This window comes from Carassius carassius, chromosome 3 (genome assembly GCF_963082965.1).
Source record: "Carassius carassius chromosome 3, fCarCar2.1, whole genome shotgun sequence".
Lineage (NCBI taxonomy): Eukaryota > Metazoa > Chordata > Actinopteri > Cypriniformes > Cyprinidae > Carassius > Carassius carassius.
This window is the reverse complement of record NC_081757.1, coordinates 15339124-15365454: the sequence shown is the minus strand read 5'-3', so window position 1 is coordinate 15365454 and position 26331 is coordinate 15339124. Positions and strand designations below refer to the sequence as shown.

Sequence of the window (26331 nt, the reverse complement as noted above, 5' to 3'; positions counted from 1 at the left end):
CCAAGCAGCAGCTCACTCACACACGGAGATTGGAGTTCACTCAGCGCGAGTACTGCGTAAGGGCTGCTTCTTCGAGACACTTCTTCGTTAACCTGCTTTGAAAACATCCTCCAGAAACTGACACCATGGGCGTGGAAGGCTGCACGAAATGCATCAAATACATGCTCTTCTTCTTCAATTTCATCTTTTGGGTGAGTCTTCCATTAATTTTGTGCAGCGGAGCTGTGTCTGGCCTGAGTACCTGCCATTGCTTTTCTGTATTAAGAGGATTGTTTATCCTTCATGTTTTCAGTCGTTATCAACGGGCATTTAAACTGCGCCGCTCATTTTTATTAACTTAACGTTATGGAAAACGCAGATGACCCCGTTAGCGTTAAATTATGCTATGACTTATTAACGGCAAATGAAATTATTTTTAAAAATGTTACAGGTGTTTTATGTAGAATATAACACATCTATTATAGAATCGCTTACACAAAATGATAAAAAAAAAAAAACTGCTATTTTAAAAGCCTTTTCTGATCTCGCCGCGAAAATAACGGACAAGGGGCGAGCAGAAAGATTTCATCACAGCTCTCGTCTGTTAAAACTCCCCACAAAGACTAGTCTCGTGTTTATTACACTCGTTAAACTTACTATGTTCTTTTCCTTATAATCTTTTTAATTCCACAAAACTAACGTTACGCGTTTAACTAATTCTTTAGCTTTTCACACTCGGCGACACAATAAAGTAATACAATTGGCGTAGTCTGGTCCCTCCCACTCGAGGTAGTTTCGAAACAACCTGGAAAAGTTAATGACAGTAAAATATTCCACCCAGCCAGACCCTGTGGAGAGTCTAGTTCATCGTGCCATAGTCATACAAGTCATGTTGACCATTTCTTAATCTCAAAGTGGGTTTTGTGACTCATTTCCTTTTCGAAATGTACACTTACTAAACAGTGCAGAATAGAAATCAGTCATGGTGGTTTTATTTAGAAGTGAATAGTATTTCAGTGTATGTCTCATCTACAGCACTTTCTAAATTGTTAATACAGCATTTTACAGTGTCATCTTAAAATCTGGTTGATTAAAAGGGTCTAAATTTTTCCTCCATTTTCTTCCCAGAAAGTGCCTTTGTGAACAATGTAGTTGCAGCGTTTAAGCCCATTATCACCAGGCGCAATGAGTATTATATATATATATATATATATATATATATATATATATATATATATTATAATTTGTAATAATCATTCTGATTTTATGAAAATAGCAAAGCCCACTCCACTTCTGTCCCAGTAACGACTCAAACAATATCACTGGAATCACTTTAAAGGGGTCATCGGACGACTACATGCACTTTTACAAGTTGTTTGAACTGAAATGTGTGTTGGCATTGTTTGTACACAACCACCCTATAATGATAAAAATCAACCCAAAATTTTATCTCATTAAATAATTTCCCCTTTCTCAAATCGAGCCGATCTCAGATGTTTTATATGCTTCACAGACACAGTCTATATATATATATATATATATATATATATGTGTGTGTGTGTGTGTGTGTGTGTGTGTACTGAACTGTTTTTTTTATTTATTCATTCAAAAATAAGACATAGTCCATGAAATTACGCATTATACAGTAAATTTCATGTTTATGACTGGATTCGGCGATTCCGTCCATGTTTTCTGCATCGCAGAAGTCATAGGGGCCTACTAATGTAGCAAACGAATAAGCTCATCTTGAGAGTAAAAGACAGGGACATTGTTGTTTATTTACTTAGCATTTAGTCTCTCCAACTAGGTGACAACGTAGCGTTAAATCACCAACAGACTCAAGCCACCACCGCACTGCCGTCTATTGGACTGCAGAAAGATACAAACTTTTCAATCTGCTACGATACTGACTGTACTGACAAACTATGCTGACACCCTGTCTGCGCCACAACAGGTAACGACAAAGCGACCATTGAAAATCATTTGAACTTTGTATCAGCACATCATAAATACACTGTAAAATGTAATAAGTTGAGTTAACTTAAAAAACTGAGTTAACTTTTTTACCAACTCAAAAGTAATACATTACTTACTTCACTAATAAATTTTAGGCAATTGGTTTCCTCACTTTTTTAAGTTAGAGTTTTGTTAAGTGTAGAACGAGATAAGAGTTTACTGCATACAGTGTAGATACCATCTGATTATAATGGGTTCTATTCTACGAGTGGTCTGTGCAACAAAATACAATACAATTCTATTTTATTTTGTCACATCACGTGAGGTGACCGATGTAATAAGCATGAGTTCTGTAAACATAAGCCATCCATTCATCATACCATGATGCAAAACTTAAGAATTAGAATCACTGAAATGTGATGATCAAATATAGGTGCGTGTGCATGGTAGGCGGATAATTTGAAGCAGCGGACTCAGGTGAAGTTTGAGATCATCCGCTCATCTCTCACTACACTGTCCTAGGTCGCTAGTAGCAAACAATGGAATGTGCTTTGCTGGAGAAAATAAGTAATTACAACATTCAGATGCATATAATCTGCATTAAATGTTCTGTAAAAAAAAAATCATATCGGCAGCATATTCGCTGATACCAGTATATCAGTATATATTGTTCGGGATCTAATTGTTATGGTTATCTTTATACTTATTGTTCTTGAAGTGAATGAGCCTTTAGACACATTGAAAAAACTAAATCTTTAAGCTAATAAGTACCTTGTGGCAAAACAAGAAACCAACTTCACCAGAAAGTACATGGATATTTTCCCACTGGCTAATGGGTTTAACACCCATGCTGATTTCTGTACAGGCTCAACAGGTGCTGAGACCCCTCACGTGTGAATGAACTGACCCATAGAGATGGTGGTGGAGAAATACCTATAAAGAAGGTGTTAGATCTAAGACTCCATTCCCAAGCCCAGAGGAGTTGTTTGACAGTACATTGTGGTTAATGGATGATGCGTGTGAAGGTTTGACAGAAGGACTGGGCCTTCTACTTCTGAGCCTCATGCTTTGACATGCCAAGCATTCTACAACCACCTCACACTGGGTCATGGGTCAAAAATAGAAGCAGAACCAGACTGCTGGCAACAAAGGGGAGAAATATGAGAAGGCGGCTCTGATTTTAAGACCCTTACACAGGCTGATAACTGTGTGTGAGAGATAAGGAGAAGTATGTGTGTGAGGGTGGATGCTAAATTTCATCATGTTACAGGAAAAATTAATCAACTGTAACAGTCACTCTAAAAAAGGAAGTCAAATGAGATGAGAATAATCCAAATAAGTCTTTAATATTATAGTCCACATCAAACAGAACCAAAACAGATCATACATGTGACAGTTCCCCCCCTCCTGGAACAGTGCGTCATCGCAACGACAAAAATAGTCCAGAGGAGGGAGGAGGGGGGTTCAGGAGGCGGGTGTGGGACAGAGAAGGAGTAGGCAAAGGGAAAGAGGTATAGTCCATAAGGCCAGGGTAGAGTAGATGGAGGAAGGAGCCTGGGAGGAGCCTGAAGCAGGAGGAGCCAGGTGGGGAACCAGAGTCCAGCCAGGAAAGTTGCCCACGACGGAGTCAACAACAGGAGCCATGATGGAGATAGTGCCGACGACACCAGGTGGCCGACTGACGGAGACTGAGCTAGTTGAAGAGGGGTCCAGGATGGAGACAGAGAGCCGCGGAGCCTGGGTGACGCCAAGGATCTGGAGGGCCAAGGTGGAGCTGGCAGTTCTGGCAACTGAGATGAAGACAGGCCTCTGGAATACCACAGCAGAGCGACTGAGGATGGAGGCGGAGCCGGAGGGAAGGAGGAGCCTGATAGAGATAGAGGGACAGACTGATGAGGCGAAGCCAGAGGAGTGGAGTCCCGAGGTGGTGGATGGTCAACAACTGACTAATGCGGAGTTGGAGAGACAAGGGAGCCCGTTGGAGCTGGTGGGATGACGGGCCATGGTGGAGACGAGGGAATTTGGAGCCAAGGAAGAGCGATGGGTTGGAGGACCGAGGTGGTGTCAGGGGATCCTCACACCAAGGCGGAGCTGGAGACTGGAAGTCTCGAGGTGGATTAGAGCTCCCAGATGGCACTGACCTGAGGGTGAGCTGAGGGACTGACAGGCACCAGCAGAAATGGGGCTGAGGAACTGACTGGTCTTTTAAGGAGGCTGGGAGGGAACACTGGATAACAGGAGCTGGGCGGAACCAGCAGAGACACAGGAGAACTGGGTATCACCTCCTTAAACCAGTCTATTAAGTCAGTTTGAAAAATGTCCATTAGTTCTTCTAAATAAAGTCTAGAAACCAGTTGCAGCTCACACACAATCATGGGAGTTTGGGTGGGGCTTCCCTCCAATCCCTCGATCTCCACGAGGACTCCCAGGGTGTCTCTGGCTCACTAATCACAGCAGGCTCGGCCTCTGCGGCGGGCTCTGGCTCTGGCTCGGGCTCTGGCGGACGTTCCGTGCAGCGTAATGGTGATTGCTGGCATGCCTCTGGATTGGGAGTTGGACTAGTGTTGTCCTCAATGGGGCAGATGCAGAAAAAGCCCAGTATTCTCCAGCACCCCCTCCACACAAGTGGCAAAATTTTCCATTGGTAGGGGTGCCTTACACTATTTAATAAATCTACTACTAATAGTCAAGATGTAGCTGATTGGAGGAACCCTTGTTTTTTATGGTACATAGTTACATAGCTTTTTAAGGCTATGGCTTATGCAAAACTATAATTAAAACTAACGATGTATGGTTTATTACCATGTTTTTTTAGCTGTGTATTGTAATTATTCAGAGTAAATGGATAGTTTACATAGACTTGTTTGTTTCTGGTAAAACAGTTCATGCAAATTCCACCAATCAGCCTCATGCATTTGAGTAAGTGTGTGTAGTTCTGTAATAATTGCCTACTCATTACACCTACGTAGGCTATAATCATAATTCAAATTGATTCTATTTGTGTATGTGCACAAATCTTGTAACTGTCCTCTATTATGCTATTATTCTCTCACACTTCCTTCCTTATCTGGAAGGTTATTCTCAAAATATTGGTGCTTTGCTCTACAGAAATACAGTAAAACAATTGGGTAACATGATATAAAATAAAAAAAAAACACTGTTTATGCAAATATTTAGACCATAAGAACTAGAGGGAATATGTTTTTTTTTTTGTTCTTGTGTTCCCTGAAAACATGTGCTAAAGCTGGTAAACTTACTGGTTTTATGCAATCAAGTTTAAATCAGTAAAACCCCATAAACCTAATAGGTCATTAGTAGATTTTTGTGGAAATGATGACCATGCCACTATGTAGTTCAAACACTAGAGAAACACCAAAGACATTGGTTTAATTCTCAGCAAGTCAAAATTTTAAATTAAAAATCACTTATTTAGATAAATGTCTTCTCAAAGCATAAATGTAAGTGTATGTCTTCATGCTGACTACTCTGCTCTGGGGTTGTCTTGAGTCACTTGCCAGCTGTGTTGTCAATTACACTGTAGTTTTTGCTTTGATCACAAAATGCATTAGATTCTGTCCAATAATAATATCAAATGTCATGTATGTTTTCTATGTGAGGTTGCTGTTCGTAAATAAATAGTTGAATTATACAAAAAAAAAAAAACTAAAAATTTTGTCCTTGTGTTAAAGTCACCATAAAATGTATATTGATATTTTGGAATGTTGCACATCTGCACACCATGTACGCTCTTAATTTTTAATCAAAATCATTAATGTGCTCATCTCTTCTCACAACAACTTTATGTAAATGGTCATGAGGGCAGAGCAATAAGGTTGTCGAATCATTACAGTCCAACAGCCTGTCACTCACATGAAACGATTTAAGCAGTTAGCAAAATATCCAATAATTTCTTTTTCCCAATCCCACCCAACATCGTTCTCATTTGAGAAGCAGTTTTTTTTTTTCAGATTTATCCTGTAGTCTTGCATCACCATGGCAAGCATTTAGTGGTTGTCAGTTCTGCAATGATTGAGTAGTCACTGTTCATGCTTTTCAATGTTTTTAAAATTCACAATAAAATGACAGAAAAGTTTAAATTCAATCAGTAAAAGTTTTTATGAGCATACTCAGCTTTTATTTAAAAGCATTATAGCATGGATTGCCATATTATTGCCCGTAATAGTTTGTTATATGGCCAAATATCCTGTATGACAAATAGCTTATTATTATATTAATCCTTGTGTTTTGCTCTACAAAATAAATGGCATTTCCTGCTTTTTCCTACATAAATTCAGTTAAAGTATGGAAAGTGAGAAGGGAGAATGCCCCCAGATCGCCCCACAGGAATTATGGCTTATTCTGGTTATAGCTCACCCTAACACCTCTAGTCAACTGGAAACTCTTGTGTTTAGGGGAATCTCTTCTGCCTACTCAGATATTTCTGTAAATGTAATGTGGAATCCACCGAGGACGGTTGTTTAAAGTGACAGAGCTTCTCCATGAACCATCTTTTCAAAACCTCTCCCTTTGGCTGGCCCTCTGTTTACTCAGTTGCTAAGCAGCAGGCTGCCTGGGCTCTGGAATGGACCTATCTGACCTTTGGAGAGAAAGACAGAAAGAGAAATGGAAGGAACTCTTTCTCTCACACTTTTACCCTCTGTGGAAAAGGGCTTTCTCCCCTGTTTGGCTGGAGAGAAAATTCCTTATTCAGAAATTGTTTATAGATAAACAGTCTCACACACTATCCAGCATGCTAATGCACTAAATAAAATAACAGATAAAACACTAAATAAAACAGATGACATGAAAAATATTTTTATAGTTATTATACTATAACTTCTACTATTACAGTTATTATAAAAAAAATGAATTAGACTTACATTTTAAATATTTATTTTTTATTAAAATTTTATGAAAATAATAATAATAATCTTTTTTAATTACTTTATTTTTCTTATTTCAATGGAGTTTTAGTTTAACTTTATTTCCGTATTATTTTTAGCCATTTTAGAAGTTCAAATTGTTTGATTTCATTTAGTTGGCAAAGCAACTTTTCTGTTTTTTTTTTTTTTTTTTAAGTTGAACTTTTCATATACTATTTATCTTTTATTTCAGTGTATTTTTAATTGACAAAAACAAGTTTTAGTTTCAGTTACTGATAACAGTTGTAACACTTTTTGTAGAGGAGGGTGTGTGAAAGACCAATGACCATGGGAAAAAGCATTAAGAAAGAAGAGAAAGTGCTCCCCTCGTGATCTTTTATTGGGGGTGTGGTGTGTAAGAACTGCACCAACAAATGCCTTTTGGTTTGACCTGGGGTGAAAAGCTGTGGCGATGCAGCTGTTCGCAGATGTACTGTAGGACTGGTGCGAGTGCTGTTAAATGAAAGGGGTTACAGAATAAGAGAATTAAAAGGAAGGAAGTCCATTGTTTTCACAGCCAGAGATGAGCGATCTGCCCGTCCCAGCATTCCTTCTAATGGTCTTTGCTCTGTCTCACATTCCCGGTACTCTCCGCTGTGCAGTGTAGCCAGATCTCTTTTGCTTCTAACGGCACCCACCAAGTTCTTGGCGGTCTTTAGTGCACTTTATTTGCGCACTGCATTCCTCCACAGAGCCTATGCATTCCTGACGAGATCCAGCTGCTCTCAGAGGGCCCAGCTCTTGTCTGATTTGACAGTGATTTCACTGTAAATAAAGCCATATAAACAAAGCCAAATAAACCTCTGCTGCTTGTGACGCAGCTGGCCCTCCACCACCCAAATTTTTTCGCTTGTTATCCGCTTGCGCATACAATACCACACGTTGTAGCGCTACTTTAAATGGTCTTCTCAGCTGCCTACTCCCTATTTCCTTAACACCCTTTTCTATCACCCCCCAGCTGCGAGTCTGTGAGCACCCACACTTGTGACTATGCCATGTGTTTATGAGCCTCACTCAACTGAATGCTCATCACTGTGAGCCATGTGAAGAGAAAAGCGGGCTCAACCATACTGCTGTAGCGTACAGTGATGTTTTGATATTCTTAACCCTCGGCACTGTGGGCCTCTACATAGGGTCTGTAACAAGATCCTTCCCTCCCCCCGCTTCACAGAATGTCTCCTTTCTCTTTGTTGAATGGAAAATAAGCAGACTACAAGAAATAGACCCAAGAGACTGACAAAATGCAGCCACACACCACTTTAAGAGTCGAGATGAAAAAGAAAGTTGTGTTTAAATATGTGAAAGCCTAAATATAAGGAAAAAACAACACATAGTTTGCAAAAAGACCAGCGAGGTTTAGTTTGTGCCATTAATAAAATGTTTTAAAAAATGTTTGTTCCTCTCTCTGTTTTTTTTTTATAGCTGGCTGGTTGTGTGATCTTGGGAGTTTCTCTCTGGCTTCGTCATGACAACAAAACTAGCAGTCTTCTGGAACTGAAGTATGAGGGCACAGAAGCACCCAGCACCTTCTACATTAGTAAGGGATCAGTTTCTCCATTTCCCATTATTATCCTCTTTTCTCATTGAGTCTCATTTGTTTTCTGTCTCTCATTCCTTAGTCTCTACCCAATCTGAAATCCTTCCGCTTTATGTGGTCACATAAAGTGGTTTGACACAGTCTCTTATGTATAATTTTCTTCACACAGAAAATATCTTTACACAGGATTATCTGAGTGTTCTCGGTTTTTCCTCTGGGTGGCAAACATGTTTTATTAGCAGTTCTAATTAGCAGTGCATTTAAATTTTGGCAACGGAAAATATTTGGCAGAAAAAAAATAATTATATAATCCAGTTTCAGATGAATGGTTTTGAATTGCTGGAATGTTTGACTGTAACAGTGACGTTTAGTTAGCAATTCTCTGGTGGTGCATTTTGACAGTCTACATCTATTTCATGCACACAACGTGGGTAAGGTAAACAAGTCAGCTGTGTGGATGTTTAGACACACTTCACTTAGACTGCAAATAGCAATATGTAAAATTTGTTAAGCTGAAATATTGAGAGGCAGCTCATTGCTGAAGAACTTTAAAATAGCTGCGTTTCCAATACCCTTCAAATTGCACAAAATGAAATTGCTAATTGAAAAAACACGCCTAATGTAAACATGTCAATTTCGTAAAAACTCCCATATATCGCAATAAAGTTAGTACGCTCACATTAGGTAGTTTTTCAGGCAATACAAAAAAGGAATATATCGCAAAACTGCAATAGAAGCATTTAATGCGGCATGTAAGAAAACCAGAAGTGGCTCTCTGTGCTGTTTTGCTAAAGATACATGCATACGTCTCCTTCAATTAAAAAAATATTGGCTAGCGCGATGGCTGCGATATAAACCTACCAACATCCATCGACATGACTTGTCGCGAGAGGGGAAAATGAGGTTTTAGTCATTTGTATTGACAATTATAAAAAATGTTAAAGTTTTGCGCAAATCTCTAATGGAAATGCTCCTTATGACTGATTTAATTTATCAGTACCTAAATTTACATAACGAAACTTTATTTTTAGTGTTGTTTTTTTGCGTCACTATTTCCAATGTTTTCGTTGAGTGAACAGGCACACTAAGAATAAAAACATTTTGCAGTGTGTGTCTTAAAGTAAATACAATTATGAAAATAGATATAATTTATATAGCTCACTGGATAACTGTGTTAGTGAGGAGCAGTGAACCAAGCAGTGACACACACCCAAATTTTGTAATTTCAGAGAATTTCAGAGAAGTCAGTTGAAACACATTACAGAAGAAATTGTCACTTTAGTACTAGCTAATGGTTTTGCATCTGTAAAGGTTTTAAAGTTTTCTGTTATAGTTTTTACAACAGTACAGATGGTTTCTTCCCAGTGATTGATGACAAGTGAATTTCCAATTACAAATCTACAGATCAGTTGACGTCCATGGAAAACTGAATAGATGGTTCACTTGGACATTTGTGAGGTCAGATATTAGTGTCAAGGACTCTTACAGACGCACAAGTGGGCTGTTTCTGATGGCGACTGTTAAAAGCTTTTTGTTTATTCAGGAGGGTGTTGTGTCTGTTAAGGCACAGAGGTTAACAAGTGGATAAACAATTCTCCAGTTCATGTCAAAGCTATTATAAGACCTAATATTTACTGACTCATGGATTTCAAGAGAGAAATCTCTTATCTATACCTGAGGTGTCAACAAAAACTATTTAAAGGAATAGTTTACTCATCTTTTTGAAAAATTTTTCTAAATGACTTTTAATGCCTTGCAAATGTCAACATTGTGCTTATTATTATTGTAATATTGTTATTGCAAATTGCTAAATATGGCACCACCAAGGTTGGCTTGACATAGTTGAGTCATGAAAGACATTGTTTTCCAGCTATCAGCTAACATTCAATAAAATATACAAAAAAAAATTATATTCTAAATATTTTTGGCACATAAAAGTGCATGCAAGACTTTGGAGCATTAGGATAAAAGAGGCACTTATGAGGAAATAGAGTGGTATATCACCATTCTTTATCATCTATTCATCTTTTTAAACACCTTTTTAAATACCTTATTTTCAGCTTAGCTGTGTATTTTGTCAGTTAATACATGGAAACTATAATTTATTTAAGTACAGGTGTCTGCTTTCTCAGACTGTAAAACATAAATAAAAATGCTTTTGTGAAAACACTGTTCTCTTTCCTTTTTCCTCTCGTATCCATCGGTCTTGAAGACACTTGCCAGAGTTTTTTTTTTCAGTTATACTTTCAGCCTGCTTTATGGAAAACACGTGGCTTACACTCATCCAAACGTTAAACTTAGTATTTTCGACATGTTTGTTAATGAGCGTATAACTAATGGAAACAGGAAAATCTCATTTAAGAGTCACAATTACACAGGGTTTGTACTGTATGTTCTCCTTCTCTGTGCCCCTTTCCCAATCCCCTACCCCCATCAAACACATAAACACACTCAAGATACAATTTATTTCTTCTGGAATGCAGAATATCTCTGTTTTGCTCAGTTGGAGATATTTTTGCAGCTATGTGTGCTAAAGGGAAGAGTTTAATACTTGTGGCCCTGCTTAGGGTTTGGAAAATGTGAAATTCACAGTGAGTCATGTTAAGTATTTCCTGAACATTTAGGGTTACAGATGTGACTCCGTCTTGCGTGTATAAATGAATATAGCTTATACAGTACTGCTAACACCCCTCATTGGGCTGCTTGAAACAAAATATCTGTGTTTCATATAATTTGAGACTCATTTTCAACAGCTATTAACTATAACCTAATTAGTTTATAAGAGTTTTAAACAAAGGTTTGGGAGGAGCATGTTTTTCTAATCCTGCAAGTCACCATGCAACAGTCAGCATGTATAAATGCCTGCTTAACTCACACCAGTGAAAATTATTCAGGCATCCCTTTACCACCCAATCTCCACCTTTTTGTCAGTTTTATTACTGATTCATGTATAAGTCCATGCGAGGTAGAGCTTTAGAGCTTGAGCCTTTAATCATGAACAGCGGTAAATTTCAATTTCAGAATACATATATAGTTTCAAATTTATACTTTATCTCACAAAATAGTTATATAAACATTTCACAAACATTAATAATGTTACAAAAGATTTTTATTTCAACCTGTTGAACATTCTATTCATCAAACAATCTCAAAAAAGCATCAAGATTTCATAAAAATATAATAATCATTATAAAGGATTTTAATATTTTTTATTTTGAATATTAGCTGGAAATTATACAGATAATATGCAAAACATTACTAAGTATGTGGGGAATTTAGAGACAACAAAAAACAATGGTCTTAAATAACATTTTCAGATTTTGAAAGTCATCTTAAAGTCAAGTTTTGGTTTTCAGTTTTTTTCCAAGATTTATTTTTTTATTGTATTTTTGTTTTTTAGAATAACTGATGTGACGTCATTTTGATCAACATCTGGTCCAAAACTAAGTTTGTTTGGAGTTTGAAACAACTAGTGAACTTTCTGGAACTACCATTGGTCGCTAAAAGTTCTGCTGCTCAGGTATTACAGAAGTCTTTTTACCCCAAGAGAAAAACATAAAAGAACTTCACCATAAGTATATCTGGGCCTTAAGCTTTTGACCACCAAGGTCCAGTGCTTCAGCAGGACACATCCCCTATAAAAGCCCAGCGGGTGGCCTGCGTGATGTCTGGGAACAGCTGAGGGCTCAGGCACCATGGGAGTAGCAGTGGTCAGGGGGGCAAGAAGGCAAGACGTAAAACTCAGATTTGTGGCATCCTAACACATGGCAACCCAATAAAGAATACTGTCAGAAAAAAAATACAGCTGCTTATTCCTGTAAGGTAGCAGATCTGAAAGCAAAGCCAGATTCCATGATATGAAATGTACTTGACAGAATAGTTAAATAGAGATTTAAAGGAGTCATACCCTTGTATTACCTTGGATACCTACTGCTGTATTATAGTCTTTCAGGCCCTTCTAAAAAAGAAAAGTGGAAAAAAATAAACAGAGCTCCTCAGACCCTTATTTCTGTAGGCATTATTGTCTCGCGAGATCTGATGCGATATTTTGGCTGTCGTGGACGGTCATTATAATAATGCAAATGAGGGGCGCGTTGATTGGTTGCAGGAAGGGGGGGGTTGACAACGCAGGTAACGCTTTAGCATATCATTACAAACTGACATCATGGCGCAAGTTGTGAATGAACGCGACCGGCTTCCCGGCCAGTGTATAAGTATGAGGCGCCGTTTAGGGCTTAAATCAAACTTCATTCACGCACACATATGAAACACGCTTACATATATACTAAGTGGTCACACATACATTTATATGAACTCACGCACATAACGTTACTCATATGAGACACGAGCACAGCACACACACACAAATATAAGACGAGCACAGCACACACACACACAAACTAGACGGGGCCTCATGTAAGCGTTAGGCAACAAATAAACAATAACCGAATTCATGATGATCTCAGTCATTTGTTTTTTGCAAAGTACGTTAGCAGCCATTCCCCATACCTCGAAGCTAATACTCCTGCCAGTGTTGTGCCTGAACGCGTTCATTGAACGATAGTTCATGAACTCGTTCATATTTTGGGCGAACATGAACTGAACGTACCGCATTACTGCCTGATGAACGTTACTGTGAAGTCGTTCATTCTGGTGTCTGTGAACGCCACGCTCTCTCAGTTTAACTTCGTTCAGTAGGATGCCAGATTTCTATAAAGCCTTCTAGGCGAAAACACACCTAAAACACACCGTAAACCGGCCTTAATATGTAGCGGAAAAAACACCCAATCTGGCAATGCCAGACTCTCTTGTTCAAAGTCGTTCATCAAAATGAACAAATCTTTTTTCGAGTCATTTCGTTCACTTAAGGGGCTTTAAATGTTACTATTAACTGGCAAATTCCCCGAACACATCAACCTACGCAATCTTGATCATATTCTGAATTAAGAAATCATTATAATGCAGTCAAAAGTCCGTTTTTGCAGTCAGTTTACAGGGAACATAAATAATTACTTTTGAAAAAGTCTTTTGTTTATTTGTCTAGTGACAGACGCAATAGCAGCATACAATAGCCGCATTAGCAGTTAGATGCTGTTTGTTACACACAGTAGAGCAATAAAAACACAGTCTTACCGTTTCAATTGCAGGCAATTTTGTTGGAATGGCGCTTTTCCCGAGCTTCGATGCCAACTTCGCCTGATATTGCCCCAAATTTGTGAAGGACTTCGGCGTACAATGTTTAGCACAAACACGTAACGATAAGCCAGATAAATCAAAATCTCGTATTTGAGTGCGCGTGCACGTGGGCTATTTTACAAACCCTGAGGTAAACAAACGCTTCACTTTTAAATATCGGCTTCCCGGCCAGTGTATAATCGTTAGGCAATCATAACATACATTGATTCTCGTGGAAAAGTGCAAATTGTGGGTCATGACTCCTTTAAGGGAATGACGTAATGCAAGTGATAATTGACAGAATCCGATTTAGAACTCAGGTTGAAACAAAACAAGTATACTTTAATCTATTGTCTGTCTGCAAAGTGCAAAGATGCCATGTAAGGAGCTGCAGATGAAACATAACAGCTTTCAACAGCACTCTTAATGTGAGGAAATAACCTGCTGCCAGCAGCTCTACACACCCTGCCTTGCTCTTTATGGAGGGTAATGTGAGAGAACACAACCAGAGCTCAAGTCCATCAGAGAAAGAATGGTGGGCAGCTCCAGGTGGGGAAGCTTTTTGCCTTGAATAGAATTATGCTTGTCTCTTTAAAAGTCATCACTTCATCTCATAGCTACAGAATAGTATGCGATTAAAGAATAGGCACACATGGATAGTAAATAATAATAAAAGTCAATCATTAATTTCCACAAAGCAGTATGGAGATATTTACTACTCATGAATACATTATGTTCTAGAAACAGGATCAGGTGAACACATACTCTGTGACTGAAAATCTCCAAAGACTCATCATTGTCTCTGTTGTACAAACATTTGAGACTCTTTCCCTCCTATTATCTTTTCTTGAGCAATTCCCATCTGCCACATTGTTAACGTCATGGTGGTGTGTGGTCATGTCTGCCTTTCCCTGAAAATGCCTGCTGCTGAGAGTGAGGGGAACGGAGCTGACCCGGGTGACTCAATTATTCCATCATGGCAGGGGAGGGATGTATCCATAGCAACTTAATTAGATGAGTGAGTGCTGCTGTACTTAAACACTACAGTTTAGATAAGACTGGATTCAGGACTCAAACAAATATGACATTAGTGCCATTAGTGCATCTTCTAGCATCTTCTTGGCTCTTTGGGTACCCATATTAGCCAACTAATCATAGGGCTCTTTTCTGGAACATGTTTAACAGTGATAACTCAAGAATGAGTGTAGCTATACACTTACATTCAAAGTAAGGTTTTTTTTATTTGTTTGTTTGTTTTGTTTTTTTATATATATCAGTTTCCACAAAATTATAAAGCAGTTTTCAACATTAAAGAAATGTTTCTTGAGCACCGAATCAGCATATTGAAATTAGCTTTGCCATCAAAGGAATACACTACATGTTTAAATACATTAAAACAAAGTTATTTGTTTTAACTGTAGCAATATTTTTCAGTATTACTGATTTTACTGTGTTTGTGAAAAAAATTAATGCAGCCTTGGTGAAACCTCTTTCAAAAACATTTTCCTAGAGTATTTGTTTTCCTAATTTACAAAAAATTTTTTTACTTAAAACCTTAACCAGAAACTATAGATACTATGGCATGCAATGCAAAACATTCACTGTGTTATAATATTTAAACTACTACTTACCACTAATTAATGTGCAGGGCAACCCCACAAAAATGTTGGTTATTGTTTAAAACATTCTTGTGATGAGTAGTTTTTTTCAGGAAAGGATACTGTTGTGATTCATTCACCAGATAAATTCTCACAACTTCCTTTTAGTACAGAAAACATAGTGAATGAATGTCTTATTGGCGCCTCTTTAAGTAGACAAATCCACCCAGTAAGCAACAAGCTGGTTGTGGCTAAAGAGAAAATGTATTTTTGGACCAATACCAGACACTTGGCAAACAATTAACTCAATGTCAATCTAATGAAAACAACCTGTGGAAATCACCAGTGGGGGCTGTCAACCTGAAAGCAAAACTCAAATAGTCCTGTGTTAAATACAAAGCTAGACCTTTGGACCAACATGATACTGAAAGTAGTTACATCATTTGTTAAATATTCCCTTTAGCATACATTTCGTCTGATAGCATACCTGTGTCAGCAGGCCTCATGAGACACTTAGCTAAAATGTTTTTTTTTTTTTTTTCAGTCAATACTTAGAATTCATTTATATTCAATTAGCACAAATGGCTTCCTGTACCTATGATCACAATCACTTTGAAAATCCATCAGCGCTCAGCATTAGCATTGCAGCTCAATGTCTTTGTGTTATTTGTACCACAGAACTGATGTGGATTTATGCTCTTCTCCACTGAAAGCCTTTTCAAGTGGACAAATTAATTTCAGAAGAGATTTTGCTGGTTGCCAGATGGAAGCACTCTGTGATGAGTTAGTGAAAAAATAATAATTATAATTATCCAACCCTATTGAGACATATATTAATCAATCCTGTTACTGCTAGAATTAGTAATGTAATATTGCATACACAACATTACAAAAAAATGCAAGAAACATGATACATTATTTTTTTCAAAAGCAGTCAGCCTTCCTTGGAATGCAAAACTAATGCAATTTTCTTTGGTATGTTCTTACTCAACAGACATCTACAGACATGCATTTGTGTACTTATTTCCAGCTCTTTTCAGGCTTACAGACCCAAAATGAATTTCAAGTTAGTTTTTTTTTTTTAATTTCCATAAGAATGCAATGGCTTGTTTTGCTGTACTCTTAAGGTCAAATTTAGTTTTTTAGTTGAGCAAACATTACATTTCCTTTTTAGGAAGTGACCCTGAAGTACTGTGACCTGTTTTTTTTTTTTTTTCAAGGTTTTCTGCTTTCGATTTGTCTTGTTTATTCAGATTTGATTGGCATATCTTAAGAATCCAGTTTGGGCTGTTACTTCCTGACTTGTTTAAACAAGTTTGTTTTTTCATATGTGAAAGGAGAGTATTAATTCAGCATTTTCCAACTCTCTCCTTGCACTGTAGAAGTTACTGTCAGGTGCTACATATAATACTATCAAATACAGACAGTGATTGTTTAAAAAAAGATTTGGGAACCAAGACAAAGGGTGAGTGTGTGAAACTTGAACAGAATCAGAGATGTGAGAGTGGGAACACAAAGGTCCTGGTGATATATCTTTGTGAGATGGAGTGAATGGTGATGATTGAGTGTGAGGAAAAGGAGGTGATAGCATGATCAGGGGAAAAAAGGCAAGATTAATTAGGAAAACAGGAAAAGGATGTAATGATACTTAGAGACTCAACAAATGTACTTCCAGAATAACTAGCCACGGGCCTACAGCTTGAAGAGTGCTTACATGCAGTTGTTTCCTTAAATAGCTATTTCCACTTAATCAGACCATTAAAATCACATTTATTAGTGTAACCTGATGTGTTTAGGTTGATTCAGTAGTGTTAAATAATATTTTTCTTATACAGAAATATTTTTTTGTAGGCTAGTTTCACAGTTCATGACTGATGTTTAAGCATTTTAACACAAAATTATAGAAAGAGTTTGTTGTGTGTACACTAAAATACAAATGTTAACCTAAAATGTCCTTCATGTAGTAACATATTACATTTGTATTTTATTCAAGTAAAATAAAAAAAATCTGAACATTATTTAACATTAACATTTAAAAAAAAAAATCTATTTTGTTAACTTGATCATCCTGAATATATTCGTTCACTACGAAACTACAATAAATCAGATGTGCATGTTTGGACTTTCAAAAGCAAAGATGTTACTTTGTGTTCAAAGGACGTAAGTTACGGAAAACAGTCTCTAGAAAAAAAGGGAAAAAATCTGGAGGAAAAATCTGCTCACACATCCCAGCACCCCTCCTCCAACTACATCTCAGCCCAATGTCTGAGAACATGCCTCCCTCCCTCACTCTCTCTCTCCCTCCCTCACTCTCTCTCTCTCTCTCTCTATCACTCTCTCTATCTCTCTCTCTCTTTCTGCAGTTTTGCCTCTCACCGTTACTTCCATTGTGGTTCAACTCTGAACTCTGGCATCATCTGTTTGTGCTTAAAATTTGCAGCGTGTGCACTGACTTTCCTATTTCTTTTTCACCCTTAAAGGGATAGGTAACCCAAAAACTTTAATTCTGTTATCATTTACTCACCTTCATGTCGTTCCAAACCTCTATGAGTTGCTTTCTTATGTTAAACATAGAAGATATTTTGAAGATTGCTGGTAATCAATCAAATGGTTGGTTTCCATTGACTTCCATACTATAATCTTTTCCTAATATGGAAGTCAATGGCAACCACCAACTATTTAATTACCGGCAATCTTCAAAATATCTTCTTTTATGGTCAACATAAGAAAGCAACTCAGGTTTGGAACAACATGTGGGTGAGTAAATGATGACAGAATTGTAATTTTTGGGTGAACTATCCCTTTAAGGTGTAGTCACATTAGCAAAATGTCAGCAACATTGCTGTTGTCAATACTGTGGCACATAGTTAAATCAGAAATCAATATCAAAGCAAGCAGCATTTTGATGATTTCTTCTGCATAAACAGTTTGAAACCTGTTAGAAAATTTTACAGGCAATACAGTTCAGTTGTCTATTTTCCATAGTGTCTTGATGAATGAAGTCAACATCCATGTGACCAAATTAAATCCATTACAAAATCTGCAATGGGAACTTTTCCGCCGTCACACAGAATTTCTGTTTGCGTAGATTCCTGTTGAAATGACTGATTTTTTCCTCTGATAAATTGCTAAATGGTGTCCACACTTTTACCCTATTCACTTCCTTTTCTAGTCACCTTTGACTCATTCTTCTCATACTGTTGTTTACAGTCCCCCTTTTCCCATTTTTCTCCTTCATATTTTCCTGTTTTTATGCTAATGTCTTTTTTCCATTTTTCCTTTCCTCATGTGACACACCCATCTCTCTCTCTCTCTCTCTCTCTCTCTCTCTCTCTCTCTCTCTCTCTCTCTCTCTCTCTCTCTCTCTCTCTCTCTCCCTGTCTTTCACTGGCCAGGAGCCAGATGTCTGCTCTTTAGAATGAATGAAAATAGCAGCTGCATTTGGCAACTTTCTTTGCACTCATACATGATTTTTAAATACTCTTTTTTGAGACTCACATGCACTCAGACAGAGATGCAGACAGTGGAGTCAGTGCCTCGATCAAGAGATGGGGGTCTCTTCAGTGTACTGTGTCATAAGACGCTCATTCCCTACATTATTCACATTAGTTTTAGACTACATGAAACGTCTCAAACTTAGCACCCTCTGCACAGCTAGTTAATAGTAGAAGCAAGAAGAAAATGGTTTGTTTAAAGAAAAAGTGAAATGGTGACAGAGGGAGAGCTGGTGTGTATTAAGCAGCTGTTCAGTATGCTAGTCACATCGTTGTGCTCCATTCAGGCCTGTCAAACTGAAAAATGGCCTGGCGGCAGTTCCTTTAGCCCCTTACACACCACAATTAAGTAAATGGAACCAGGGCTCGGTCAGCCCCTCCCGCACCACCCCACATTGCATTGATTTTTTACAATTTCTCCTGCAAGGGAATGGGCTCTGTCGCTAAATGACAGCAGGACATTTAGATGTTTCAAAAACAAAATTGAATTATGTTCTGGAGATTTAGTTTGTAAGTTAAAGTGCCCTGGGTGTGTCGCTGTGCAGGCTGGAGCATGAGACTGGAAGGACAAGATCAACTGAATTTTAATAAGAGATGGAGAAAAAAAGAAAGAAGGCTTTGCATTACACTTCCAGAACAGCTAATTCATTTGATTTTAAACCAGTGATGCTGAACAGTTTTTTTGTAGTGTGCCTATACTCTTTAAAATAAAGGTGCTTTTCAAAGCGATGCCATAGAAGAACCATTTTTGGTTGCACAAAGAACAATTTAGGCAAAGGTTTTTTTAAAGAGCCATCTCTTTCTTAAAGAACTTGATTATTTATTTATTTATTGCTGGAGAAAATAAAATACATCTAATGATGTTAAACTAAACAAAAACCAATAACAAAAACATAATAATACCAGTGAAAATGTAGAAAAACTGAATCTAATGTGAACTGGTGTGACAACATTTGAAGATGCTGTTAGAAGATAATTCGTGCTCACTTATATTCAGTGTGTTGAGTCACATCGATTTCAATTTGTATGTGGCTGTTCACCACAAGAGTAGTACTGTGCACTAACAAAGTATTTGATTTCATGTGGACTTTAAGTAAATCTAATGTGCAAAATGTAAAATGGCATTGTATTTCTGAATTTAAATTTACCTTTTTTCCATATCATTTGTGAAACATTTAGTGCAAAATGAAAATGAAAGTTGTGAAAGTGACGCTGCTGACGTTTTATCTTTGTTATTGGGCGCACTAGAAAACATGTCAGCGGCGTCATACATCAGCAGCGTCATGAACGCGTTCACAACAGATCCGGAAGAGAAGACCATGCTGAATAAAGTCGTAATTTATGTTATTTTTGCACCAAAATGTATTTTCGATGCTTCAACAAATTCTAACTGACCCTCTGATGTCACATGGACTACTTTGATGATGTTTTTCTTACCTTTCTGGACATGGACAGTATACCGTAGACACACAGCTTCAATGGAGGGACTAAGAGCTCTCGGACTAAATCTAAAATATCTTAAACTGTGTTCCAAAGATAAACGGAGGTCTCACGGGTTTGAAACGACATGAGGCTGAGTCATTAATGACTTAATTTACATTTTTCGGTGTACTAACCCATTAATAAAAAAAAATAAATAAATAAAAACTTTCAGTAAAGAGTGAACAGGTATTGCCTCAGTGAAAGATAAAGTTGCAGGATAGTTCATGCTCACTCATTCTGTGAGGCCTGCTAAGTTGCTATGATTACAGCAGTTATCACTCAGCCTAAGCGATGTAAACATGGGGGAAAGATGGAGCTCTCTTTCTTTCTTCTTTAAGAAGCTGTTTATTTTCTTTTTTCCTTCTACCAGTGCACGTCATGTTATATAAGAATCCTGATTTGCTGTTAACTTGAGGCTTTTTTATGTGAATGAGGGAATGGAAACAACAAGTTAATTTTGGCCCCTCATGACTTCCAAATGTTCTGCAGTTTTCCTTCTGCCTAAAGTAAACTTACCTCCCATTCAAAGTCAGCACACAGTGACTCCTGCTGGTCATGATCCAGCACTGCATCCTCGGTATATAAAAAGCATTTAGACTGGATGACTGGTCGAATATAGTTTGGTTGTTCAGTGTAATTTAGCACCTCTTTATGACTCACTCTTTGGTCCTAGTTTTGTTGAGGGGTCTTGGATTCTCCTTTATGATGACACACATCAATTCAATTCAATTCAATTCAAGTTTATTTGTATAGCGCTTTTAACAATACAAATCATTACAAAGCAACTTTACAGAAAATTATGTTTCTACAATATTTAGTAGTAGCTAGTAGTTTGTGCACGTTTGACAGGATTTTAGAAAAATAAAAATAATAATAATAATACAAGACGTAGTCAGCTAGATGATGAACTATCAATATTATTAATTAATAGTAATTATAGGATGCAGTCACACATGTAGCAATAATTGTTAGTTCTGTTTGTTGATTCAAGGTTAGGATCATCTGGGGTCCTCTGAGGGTCAGCATCATCTCTTCTCAGGTGTTCTGGATCCAGACTGGAGCTTGTGTAAATCCTAGTTACCACGGGATGTAAATCCCGTGGCAAAACATAGAAACAAAATAGAGACATCATTAGCATAGCTGCTGATCCAACAAAGTAAAATTAGTTTAACCCAAGCTAAAGAATAAAAATGCAGATGCAACTACACTCACAATTTAAGAGATACATTATTCGAATGCTTGGCGAAAGAGATGCGTTTTTAATCTAGATTTAAACAGAGAGAGTGTGGGAGCCAAATGTGAAAAAGCTCTACCTCCTTTAGTGGACTTTGCTATCCTAGGAACTACCAAAAGTCCAGCGTTTTGTGACCTTAGGGTGCGTGATGGGTTGTAGCGTGGTAGAAGGCTAGTTAGGTACGCAGGAGCTAAACCATTTAGGGCCTTATAGGTAAGTAATGATAATTTGTAACAGATACAGAACTTAATAGGTAGCCAGTGCAGAGACTGTAAAATTGGGGTAATATGATCATATTTTCTTGACCTGGTAAGGACTCTAGCTGCTGCATTTTGGACTACCTGTAGCTTGTTTATTGACGAAGCAGGACAACCACCTAGAAGTCCATTACAATAGTCCAGTCTAGATGTCATGAAAGCATGAACTAGCTTTTCTGCATCAGAAACAGATAACATGTTTCGTAGCTTGGCAATGTTTCTAAGATGGAAGAATGCGGTTTTTGTAACATTGGAAATATGATTTTCAAAAGACAAATTGCTGTCTAATATAACACCCAGATTTCTGACTGTAGAGGAAGTAACAGTACATCCGTCTAGTTGCAGATTGTAATCTACAAGATTCTGTGTGGTGTTTTTTGGTCCAATAATTAATATCTCTGTCTTATCCGAATTTAATTGGAGAAAATTATTTGTCATCCAATCTTTTACATTTTTAACACACTCTGTTAGCTTAGATAATTGGGAAGTTTCATCTGGTCTCGTTGAAATATATAGCTGAGTATCATCAGCATAACAGTGGAAGCTAATTCCGTATTTTCTAATAATATTACCAAGGGGCAACATGTATATTGAAAATAGAAGGGGACCTAGGACGGATCCTTGTGGCACTCCATATTTTACTGATGATAAATGAGATGACACCCCATTTAAGTAAACAAAATGGTAGCGATCGGACAGGTAGGATCTAAACCATCTTAGAGCCTGCCCTTGAATACCTGTATAGTTTTGTAATCGATCTATGAGTATGTCATGATCTATGGTGTCGAACGCAGCACTAAGATCAAGTAAGACTAGAAATGAGATGCAGCCTTGATCTGACGCAAGAAGCAGGTCATTTGTAATTTTAACAAGTGCAGTTTCTGTGCTATGGTGGGGCCTAAAACCTGACTGAAATTCTTCATACAGATCATTTTTATGCAGGAAGGTGCTCAATTGAGCAGACACAACTTTTTCTAAAATTTTAGACATAAATGGAAGATTTGAAATAGGCCTATAATTTGCCAGTACACTAGGATCTAGTTTTGGTTTCTTAATAAGAGGCTTGATAACCGCCAGCTTGAATGGTTTTGGGACGTGACCTAAAGATAACGACGAGTTAATGATATTGAGAAGCGGTTCTTCGGCTACAGGTAACAGCTCTTTTAGTAATTTAGTGGGTACAGGATCTAATAAACATGTTGTTGGTTTAGATACAGTGATAAGTTTATTTAGCTCTTCCTGTCCTATATTTGTAAAGCACTGCAGTTTATCTTTGGGTGCGATGGATGAAACTGAAGTGTTAGACGCTGTAGAATCTACGTTCGCTATTGTATTTCTAATGTTATCTATTTTATCAGTGAAGAAATTCATAAAGTCATTACTATTTAACGTTGGTGGAATATTTGAATCAGGTGGCGTCTGGTAATTTGTTAATTTAGCCACTGTGCTAAATAAAAACCTTGGATTGTTTTGGTTATTTTCAATGAGTTTGTGGATATGCTCTGCCCTAGCAGTTTTTAGAGCCTGTCTATAGCTGGACATACTGTTTTTCCATGCAATTTTAAAAACTTCCAAGTTAGTTTTTCTCCATTTGCGTTCAAGACTACGAGTTACTTTCTTGAGAGAGTGAGTATTACTGTTATACCATGGCACAGTACGTTTTTCTCTAACCTTTTTCAATTTGATGGGGGCAACAGCTTCTAATGTATTAGAGAAAATAGTGCCCATGTTGTCAGTAATTTCGTCTAATTCATGTGTATTTTTGGGTACAAATAGCAGTTGAGATAGATCAGGCAGGTTATTTGCGAATCTGTCTTTGGTGGCTGGAACAATAGTTCTGCCCAGACGGTAACGCTGAGACATATAGTTAATATCAGTTATACGCAGCATGCACGATACAAGGAAATGGTCTGTAATATCATCACATTGGGGTACAATATCTATAGCAGTAAGATCGATTCCATGCGATATAATTAGATCTAGTGTATGATTAAAACGATGAGTGGGCCCGGTGACATTTTGCTTGACTCCAAAGGAGTTTATTAGGTCAGTAAACGCAAGTCCTAATGTATCATTTGCATTATCAACGTGAATATTAAAATCTCCCATGATTAGCGCCTTATCAACTGTAACTAGAAGGTCTGAGAGGAAATCTGCAAATTCTTTTAGGAATTCTGTATACGGCCCTGGTGGTCTATACACAGTAGCCTCACATCATGCTCTTCTTGTAGGTATCTACATCCTGATTGCTGTCGGTGCTGTGATGATGTTTGTTGGATTCCTTGGTTGCTATGGAGCCATACAGGAATCCCAGTGTCTTCTCGGAACAGTGAGTAACAAACCCTGAGCTCTCAGCAAACTCCTCCAATCACATGATGCCAAACAATAATTGGAAGTACGAACTGTAAATCCCCACTGTAGAAAAAGAAAGGAAACTGCTTGTATGGCTTTTTTGTTTAGTTAAAAATTATTTAAGGTGAATTTATTAACTGAATTTGTTCATTATTTTAATAACTACCTTTTTATACCACAGTTCAAATCTTCGGTGCCATTAAGCTTTTTTAAAGAAAACATTTACATAAATGAAGGAATTATTATTATTATTATTTTTTTATTTTTCTTGTATCAAATTTGAATGATAGTCTGGTTTTTAAAAGATTGCTTAATGTATGTCTTTGTTACTGACATTGGCAACTCATACTTTTGCACTGTAAATTAAGGTACGCTTTTTTATAGCTTAACTAATTATTATATGAACTTTCTTAATAAATAGTGTAAAATGTAAGAATTTAACATTTAAGGTCTTCAAATTTATTGCATTAAGATCAACTATTAGATTTGTGGCCCTTGTATACATCAGTTTTAAAAACTGATGCAATTAATCTACGTGAATATTTGTAAGTAACAGAAATAGATATCAAAAGTATAACATTTATATTAGTGCTGTCAAACGATTAATCACATCCAAAATAAAAGTATTTGTTTACATAATATATGTATGTTTACTGTGTATATTTATTATGTATATATAAATACACAAACAGTATATATTTTAAATATATAAATATGTATTTACATGTATATATTTATGACAAATTTAGACGGTACATACACATATATTACGTAAAAAAAAAAATTACATTTTTTTATTTTTATTTTGGATGCGATTAATGACGATTATTTGTTTGACAGTCACAGTACTAATTTAAATATATCTCTCCACATTGTTGTTCATTATGAATTCAATGACAGACTCCTGTCCATACAGTGCATGTCCCTTTTCTTTTTCTCCCACAGTTCTTTGCCTGCCTGGTCATTCTGTTTGCCTGTGAGGTTGCTGCTGGAATCTGGGGTTTCATGCACAAAGACACGGTCAGTTTCATTTGATAAACATGCATACACAGTGCCAAGCTGATGTACACATCTGGTTTCATATTTGTAATTATACTTTATATATACTTTTTTCAGATCTCCAAAGAGGTGATCTCTTTCTATGACTCTGTGTTTGACAAAAGCTTAATAGCAACCGAGGAGAAAAAGCCGGCTGCCGTTGCTGTCTTGAAGGTCTTTCATGAGACTGTAAGTGGTCCTGATGTTCTGAGGAGCACACAATTAATCAAGCTAACACAACCTCCTCTCAAACCAAATGATAGTCCAGACGTAGTAAAGACATATTTCTAATCCTTGTCATCTCTGGTTTTCAGCTTAACTGCTGTGGCAAAGGAGGCATGTTTTCATTAATTAATCAATGGTTTACAGACACCTGTCCTAAAGACTATTCTGCCGTAGTAAGCATCTCCTCAGTAAACCCTCATATTGAAGAATTCTCATCCAAATCATCTCACATAGCATGACAATAACCTGTTTCTCCAATTTTCAGAACTGTCACACCAAGATCAACGAGCTTTTCTCTGAGAAGATCTATTTGATTGGTTTCGCTGCCTTGGTTGTCGCTGTTATCATGGTGAGTGAGTCCGAGTGTGTTTGTATATGGGCCTGTGTGTTACGTTATATTCTACTAGCGTATGGGGTTGCTTGCATCATATTTTACCCTTATTTTACTCTCTCTTTCTAGATCTTCGAGATGATCTTCAGCATGGTGCTTTGCTGCAGCATCAGGAACAGCCCTGTTTACTGAAACAGAAGGGCAAGGTTTTACCTTTAAAACATCAGCCAAAAAAAAAACTTTTTTTTTGTTTTATATCTACCATCTTCTATTTTGTTTTGTATCTACCATTGTTTCCTAATGTAGTCACCCTGCCTAGGTCCCGATGTCTCAGAACAATTTTTGTGCTTTTTTTTTTCTTTTCTTTTTTTTTTTTTTTTGTTCAAATGTTGCAGTGGAACCACCAACAACTAGTCTGCTATTGTTTATGCTGTAGTTGGAAAAGACTAGTTGTGATCTGTGGCTATAGCAGTAGACTTAGCAGTAAACACAGTACATTATCACATGAAGAATTGATACATTTATTTGCCTGTAGTTTTTTTGCGTTAACTTTGGAAGTACTGCTATTGCTATCAGTTAATATCATTCTTTACGTTTGTACATGTATAAACTGTATATATTTGCAGCCCTGTATGGCTCTTAAGCATGAATCTTGTATTGAACACTCCTGTCTATCTTCTTCTCTGAGACTGCTGTTTGTATGTTCACGGTTCTTCCTGAGAAACCACTAAATAAACAGTGTTAGCTAGGT

General features: G+C 37.2%; 1 protein-coding gene across 1 annotated transcript; it reads left to right on the top strand.

The window, feature by feature from the left end:
- On the top strand, positions 1-26331 carry cd81a (CD81 molecule a). The gene is made up of 8 exons (XM_059530511.1): positions 1-191; positions 8280-8394; positions 23866-23963; positions 24932-25006; positions 25103-25213; positions 25339-25422; positions 25515-25598; positions 25710-26331. The coding sequence occupies exons 1-8, from the start codon at positions 126-128 to the stop codon at positions 25770-25772; spliced, it is 696 nt and encodes a 231-aa protein (XP_059386494.1). The 5' UTR covers positions 1-125; the 3' UTR covers positions 25773-26331.

What these genes read in the sequence shown, in the direction of transcription:
- cd81a (XM_059530511.1), top strand. Translation starts at nt 126, where the DNA reads ATGGGCGTGGAAGGCTGCACGAAATGCATCAAATACATGCTCTTCTTC. An exon ending in TGAAGGTCTTTCATGAGACT is followed by an intron (nt 25,214 to 25,338) that starts GTAAGTGGTCCT and finishes TCTGGTTTTCAG; the next exon opens with CTTAACTGCTGTGGCAAAGG. An exon ending in TGGTTGTCGCTGTTATCATG is followed by an intron (nt 25,599 to 25,709) that starts GTGAGTGAGTCC and finishes CTCTCTTTCTAG; the next exon opens with ATCTTCGAGATGATCTTCAG.